We start from the raw sequence: 7,783 nt of genomic DNA, 5'->3' as shown, positions 1-7,783 counted from the left end.
TTCCTGTCACAAAATTATTAAGTTTTTTGTTTTGTTTTTAATGCCCAGCTGTCTCTACCCCACTGCTTCAATGGTCACATGTCAAATCCATGCAGGATGCTTGCTTGCTTGCTTTGCCCATGAGTTCCTGAGCACCTGGATGGGGATTGTCCAAACGTCTGCTCTCGTCTGTGTGACATTTTGTGTTTTCTGTTTCGTGCTTCCTGACAAGTATTGGTTTGCTGTCAGTCATTCTCAGTGAAAGAGGAGCAGCTAAGGAACAACAGGCTATTATTGAAACAGCATTAACAATCAAAATTATTAGAAAAGAAAACCTTGTGGTAAATAAAGTGGATCCCTTTGTTCTACAATATATTATCTTCATTATTTTAAGATTATTATTTTAAATATTATATCTATATTATAGCTATTACATTAATTATTAAGTTTTATGGCTTTTTGTAATTAAGATAATTTTATTATCTTATTTTCCTTATCAAATTGTTTCCTTAAAAAATTTTCCTTATAGAAGTGCTAAACAGAAAACCTTAAGCAGCAACACATTATGCACACCTTAATTGTAAATAATTTTTTAAATGACTCCTAAGAAAAAGAGACATGATTGTTTTTCTTACAACTGAAGTAATTTACAGTGCTACAATACCTCTGTGAACTCTGCACATTGAAAAAGTAGACAATCTTCAAAGTCCCCAAATCCTACAAGTTTCATGGTAAAAAATTGCTAATGTTTTTCAAGAGTTCCCTATTGATTATTGACAAAAATTACTCATGTTCCTGTGGTTCTCCATCTACTTGAGCATGAAGTGCCCTAAAGCAAAATTACAAAAGAGGGTATTATCAACATTTTTTAACAAGGAGTCTGAAAAAATGAACTGTCACAATCTCAAATACAGTGACAATTAAAGCCCAAATCATCAATCAAAACCACTCCATTCCTTTATCATCTTTGCACCATCTATTAGCAACTGTTTTCCCATTAAAATGACAGGTACAGATTCTCCTTTGTCCTCCTTGTACTTTCCATGGATTGAGATAAGATTTTTCTGGTTTTTGTTTTTTTTTTTTTTTTTTAATAAGGATGTGAAAATTCTTATCCTCAGAGCTTGATTTGGACAGTAAATGTCTCCTTATGGAGCCAAGTTTGGAGTGAAGGACCCAGTAACTGACCATAGGAGAGGAAGATGTGTGAGTATTCCTAACCCATTCCTACCCATCTTCATAAGCTAAACCTACTTGGCACTGTTGCCAGGGAAGGTGAAAAGAGAGTACAGTTACATCTCCCTAGAATTCACAAGGTGAAGCCCTTCTCCTTGTGGAGAATGGCTCCAGACATCTGAGATAAGACCAAAGCTTCAGCTTAATAGGAGAGATGAGAAAAGTTGGTATCAATACATAAAATTTCATGTAAAGAGGAGCAACCAAGGATTGGACATGGAAGCTATTCACATTACCCCAGACCTCTCTGTATAGCCAGACTGTAGCCACTTTAGCCCAGTAAGTGGAGATGTCCCCGGTTTGCTGAAAGTGCTGGCTTGCTGCAGTGAAGACTTCAAAACAGATCAAAACGACCAAAAATGAGCTGAGCTTGGAGGAACTGTGAAAATAAAAAGAAGCAGAGCAGCACAAAGGCAGCAGAGCAGCAGCGTGATGAGAAGATATGTGATATCAGGGGGATTAATTAAAAAAATTAAAGAATATTTTGAATTATTAAAAGGAAAATAAAATTATTATTCTGTCACCTCTCTCCACGCAGTGTAAGCAGAAAATAGAATGGGGTGACTGCAATCACTACACTGTTAGTTTAACACATAGAAACAATTGAAAAAGATCATGAATAGTGTTAAAGTACAGCTGCTGAGATCTTGTATTTTCTTTCCTGACCATCAGAGATTTGATAGCAGTTTCTGTGCACAGACAATAAAAGTTGAATAAGTAGGCAGGTAAAAATAAGTTTACAGCCCCTTCCTATCAAATATCGACTCCCAAAAATTTAAAAAAAGTTTTTTAACTTCATGCTATTCCAAAATATTATTTTCCAAACTTCCATTACCTTGAATTTACTCTTTTCTACATTAAAAGTTTTAGAGGAAATAAATCTTTCAAGGAAGAACTGATAAAATAGGCAAGTCATAGCAACTGAATGATGTTAAACAAAAATCTAAACAAGGTAACCCAAAGGTGCTAAGCTGGATGTGGACAGTAAATGTCTCCTCCATTTACATTTCACTGCTGTATTTTCTGTTACAGATATAGTGGGGGTGAGAAAGTTTGTTCTTACATGGGTAAGAACCTTTACCCATATGATCACAAGACTGAGATGAATTTATTTGATTCCCTAGCACACATCCTCAAGACAACCTCCCCTTGCCAGGCTGCAGGACAGAGCAACTGCCTCATCTGTCACCTTCACCTCCAAACTTGAGTATTTCTGTTAATTGATGTGTTTGACTTGCAACTGAGCTACCAGCAGCAACCACCTCTGAGTCACTTTCTAACATTACAGAATGCAACTGTGAAAAGAAAACCAACAACTAAATAAAAGTATACGAAGTTACTCATCTGTCACTTGTAATTAGACATGAGAGCCAGAAAATCCAGAGCTATTTGTCCTTTGTACGAGCTCTAGTTATAATTAAGCATTCCTGAATCAGCCCACTTGCAGCAAGAACAGAGAAAGCTACTTTTGATGGACTAGAAACACTAGAAGCAAAAAAGACTTACTGTTTACAAGCAGCAAGTTTTAATAGTAGCATTTTGAAAAGGAAAAACGGAATACTTATTTTGTAGATGTTGATGGTCTGTGTGCATTGCTCCCTCTAGTGTAAAAGACAGAAAATCACAACAAACATTCCCCAAAAAAATCACTGAAGTCGGTAACAAACTTTTTTAAAAAACCATTATTCTCTAGTCACATTTCCCCCCTAAATATGTATACAATAATTGCTTATATTTTGATACAAGAAAAGACATTTTCACATAGTTTCAACTGATGATGTAGGTCTCACACTTCTATTAACAAGAAATGATCACACCAGAACTGAGCAGTGAATGTGCAAACTTACACCCTGTACTTATAACTGTAACACTCCCCAAGAAGCTGGCAAGCCTGAATGTGGTGTTCCAGTTTTTTTCTCCATTAGAATACTAATTTCCACTCTATATTGTTATTATAACCATCATAGAAGAACTTAGTCTAAAACATAGTGAAGTACACTCTAATACGCACACATTCATCTGCCTAGGCCCTAGAATTTGGAAATACGGCAGCTTTGGAGCTCAGACTTCCTTTCCTAAGCAGGTATGGAATCTGTTAAAAACACCCAAGTCACACCAAAGACTGGCAAGTCTGAGAAATTATTTTAAGTTTTAACCCAATACTGGATTTCATCACAAGAGAGTATGGGAACAGCAACTATCACTGCTGCAACTTCCTCTTGACAGGGTCTGAGATGAATTCCTGGGACAGTTTCCACCACATAACCAGAACAACTGGCCTTTCACACCAGTTTCATCAGAAGAAGATGCATCGTGCTTTTTCAGGATACAAGCTTCTTTTAATCAGTAAAGTTTTCCAGCTGATAATTCTCATATGTGCATACAGTCCCCTATAAGATAAAGGCACATTTTCCTTCTCCAAGAACTGATGAAACCATCTCTGAACAGAAAAGTCATAAGACTCAGAAGTCTGAGCAAAATTCAAACTAGAGCTTTCCCTGATAATGTGATTAAAAAAAATGAAAAAAAAATTAATGCTCTTTTTTGCAAAAGATGAGCTCTTTTTCCCCCCACAATGTTGCTAGTGTGCAAAGCAACTGAGAACGTAGGAAGCCTTCTGAAGAATCATTTTGCAGCTCTGTGCTTTCTTTTTTACTGGCACTTTGTATTTCACAGGTATCGGCATCTTTATCATACAAGTACTGTCATCTTCCAACTTCTGTTGTAACTGCATTTCAGCTTTCCAAGGTCAAAGACAGAAAAAAAGCCCATTTCTCTGTGCACCAAAATGAGGTTGTGAATCATTATCTAGTTTTACACACACAAAATCTGAGTACATTTTGTGGAACCAGCCTGAAATAAAATCCAATGCAGCATATTTTTTTGCATACCTTTAACAGAGTCCTAATTACAAGTGGTTCTACTGTCTCAACACTGCCCAAATTAGGTTCCATTCCCTTTAAAGAAGAGCATGATTATATGTCAGATCCTTGAAGTCATTATATTTAATGCAAACAACCAGATTTTAATTTTTCTAACTGATGTGGCTGTTGTGGCCATCAGAGCAGCATACATCAGTGATGGTCCTTCCAGGGTACCTGCCATCACTGCTCTCCCTAAAGCTGTGTCTGCTGTCAAGTCTGAGAAAACTATTTGCTTGATCATTTATGAAGTTTATCCAACTCAGCCTTAATTACCAGGGTCCACCACAGGCAACTGGTCTCAGCTAACTGGAATACCTCCTATGCGAAGGGCTCAGTAAGGACAATGCTGGGTGCCACAGGAGAACATTCAGCTTCTTGGTGCAGTGCCTCTGGAACAGCTCAGTCATGGAATAAGAAAATGGGCACTGCAGCAAAATCTCAGGGGCTAAATTCAGGACAAAATTTACAGTTGAGAAAGAAATTTTATTTCAAGCTTCTACGGGGGTATTACAAACAATAGAGAATAAAAACATTAAAAACTATTTAAAAAGTAATTGTCCCTTTAAAATAAAGATTCAAGCAGGTTTAACAATGAAGTATGCTATTCAATGAAGTTTTAAAAAAAAGATTTAAAAAGTATTGGTTTTGCTGTATTTGCTAATCCTTTATAAAAAAGCTGGGCATAAATACTTCGTGCATTCATATGCATTATTTGGTGTTTCATAATATATAACTTGGTACAGTATTTACGATATCACTGCAAAAGAGTTCAAACACAGTGCATTTATAAATAATGGAGCCATTATAAATCACATTGCAAACATACCTTGCCATTTCATTGTTACAAATTCAGTATCTCAGTGAAGGTAGGAATAAAGTAGCTACAACAATCAATATCTTGACTTTATTTTTTTTTCTTTTTAATATAAAAATGCAGTTCTGGAAACCCACCCTCCTTCTTCCCCCTGCCCAAACATAATGCTTTACTTCTTAAAAATAAAAATAAAGTACTAATTCTATATACATCACATGTACCATACAAAAATGTATCCAAAGTTTCTATTGCTACCAAAGTGTTCTAAATTAAAAGTTACATAAATCCCCTCATTGGAAACAAAAGATTACAAGTTACCAAAAAACCAAATTACACACAAACCATCGAGTTATTTTATACAATTTCCAATACATTTTTCTCCCAAAGCAAGTTGTCTTCTCATGTGCCTGTATAAAAATGCATATCAATATATTTGTCAATTTTATTTTTCATTATAAAGCAAATTAATACATTTTCTACAATAAATAAAACACAGGGAGGCACACACATCAACAAAATTAAACCAATGGGAGATAAATGGGATATGGTTTTGAAAGAAATAATGTGCTTGCAGGCTTTAAGCCAAGTTTGTTTAAAACAGTAACAACCTTAAGTCATTTTGGGCAACAATGGAGTGTTTTTGGTGATTTGCAAGTGATGTACATAGTATATTTTTTATTGATGTCTTTCTCACAAAGTACCCTCCAAAATAACGCAATTTCCTTTCTTAAAATACATATTTGTAATTGTAAATTTACATCAATCTTAAATATGTGGTACTTTGTGCAAAGAGCAACAATTTACACAAACATTCAGAAGTCTTTTTCAGAAGCTACAGACCAAGGAAGAAATTATACAAGCAGCACCATACTGTATATGATTTAGGCAAACATATATTTGATGCCATTTTGATATTAGGCTTTACTATCCACTAAACACCTTAAGCTGGAAGATGGTGCTTAGGTAACTTAACCTCAGAAAAAAAGAAAAAAAAAAAGTAAAAAGCATGGAAAAAACAAAAACCAATTCCCTCCCCAACAAAATTATAAAAGGAATTAAGGAGCTACTTCTAAAATCAGAATAAGTTAAGTGTTGAATATACATTTATGTACAATTATGAACACTATGAACAAGACATTTTAACAGGTTTAGTGGAAAATCCTCCAATCTACAACACAATAAAATAATTAATCAATATGGCAATGGTGATTTAGAAGAATTGCTCAACTATTTCAAGTTTGCAGAACTCAGCCACTGAATCAACAATTAAGGGGTTGTATCTTCAATACATTCTTTTAGACAAAGAGGTTCATTAGTAGAGTTCAAGTCTCTGTGGTATTTTTCATGCCTTGCTAGAGAATCTCTGTTAGTCAATATCACTGAAGTCACTGACTGGTTCTCCATGGACCCGACTCAGGTGATTCATAGCACGATCAAAAGCAATTCTTACTGCTTTTCGTATGCTTGAATTACGTCCTTCCATCATTTTTAACTTGTCTATGGTCTCATCTATCCCAAGGGGAACCATTTTGGATTTGGGAAGCCACTGCCTGTAAGAAAAGGGTAAAAAATACATCTGTTAAATATAGAGTAAGATCAAGAAGTCTCTCCAGAAATGTCAGGGCTACCATGCCATGTTTCTCATATTGCAGATCAGTTTTACCATCTTAAACAAAACAATAAAACACCTTTTAAGATAGTGCTTATTTGCATTAAATATTTAAAGAACATGAAATTTTAAGAAAATCTCTTCCATAAAACAGAGAATCCATTCTGTGACTGCACTTAGTGATACGTACTTAGTGATTAAGTATCAACAGAAAGAACCTAGCCTAAAATACTGATGCAGCTAAAGAATAGGCAGCAGCAACTAACAATGGACATGGCTCAAGATTCACCTGACACAGTATTGTTTCTCTTTTACAAGGAGTTTTCAGATGATGGATTTTTGCCTTACATTTCAGGCATCTTGATTTGTTCTTTATGGGGAAAGCTAAGCTGGCAAGGAAGTTCTGCTTCAGCATACTTTTACCCTGCAGTATGAAATCCCACTAGCCCCGTATTCAGGGTACTTTTCTGTTTCAAGCTCCATAAATATCTTCAAATTCTGGGCATGGAGGAGTGATAATGGAAAAATCTCTACATCCTGTTCTTCTAGTTAAAGCATTCTAAATATTTACTTTAAAATTATAAATTAAATTTACATGATTTTCATAAAGGTTGATTGTAATCCTGTTTTCCAAAGTCACAGACATTGAGGAAAACAAAAATTAGGTCAATTCATGAATATATTTAAGATATGCTACTGTACTCTGCAATCCCATCCTGCAAAAGGCAGAAGCTCTCCTTTTGTATAAAAATGTTAGTTTGGGAGGGAGACCATTTGAAGCCAAACCAACAGGAAATCAGACAGTCAAATCTGCAAAAATTTTCCTTTGGCTGTTTTCATTTTCTTAAAGGACTCTAAACTAGAGCTGTATTGTATTGAGCACACACACTGAAATAAAATGTGAAGAGTCAGTATAAGGACACAGACAGTATGATAATAGCATGAAAAGCATCAGTCTAACCATTATCAGTTTTAAAATAGATCAGAGGAAGTTTTAAGAAGGTATTTTTAAAAGAAAGCTTTGCAAGTCCTCCTGACATAAGCGGGGAAGAAGAAGAAACAAATATGAAAATCCATTGGGGATAGACACTGGTATCACAGAATGAAGGTGACAGAGACCCTGCAGATCAATGAAAATCCCTAACAGGGGTTCAAGACTAAAAGGAACACAACAGAGATAGAATTATGAATGCCAAAATAATCACAATAAAAGAATCATTA

The 7,783-nt window shown here is 35.2% G+C and overlaps 1 protein-coding gene across 4 annotated transcripts in view; it reads right to left on the bottom strand.

Annotated features, from left to right (window-relative positions):
* Nucleotides 1-4,498: 4,498 nt before the first annotated feature.
* BRD1 (bromodomain containing 1) overlaps nucleotides 4,499-7,783 on the bottom strand; it is a 58,756-nt gene continuing 55,471 nt past the window's right edge. For 3 of the 4 annotated variants that reach the window (XM_053977866.1, XM_053977864.1, XM_053977867.1), the window contains exon 13: nucleotides 4,602-6,503. In XM_053977866.1, coding sequence (XP_053833841.1) covers nucleotides 6,320-6,503 — 184 coding nt within the window. In that variant the 3' untranslated portion in view covers nucleotides 4,602-6,319. The other variant, XM_053977865.1, reaches the window with a different exon arrangement.

This window comes from Vidua macroura, chromosome 5 (assembly GCF_024509145.1).
Source record: "Vidua macroura isolate BioBank_ID:100142 chromosome 5, ASM2450914v1, whole genome shotgun sequence".
NCBI lineage: Eukaryota > Metazoa > Chordata > Aves > Passeriformes > Viduidae > Vidua > Vidua macroura.
This window is presented reverse-complemented; position numbering and strand designations above follow the sequence as displayed.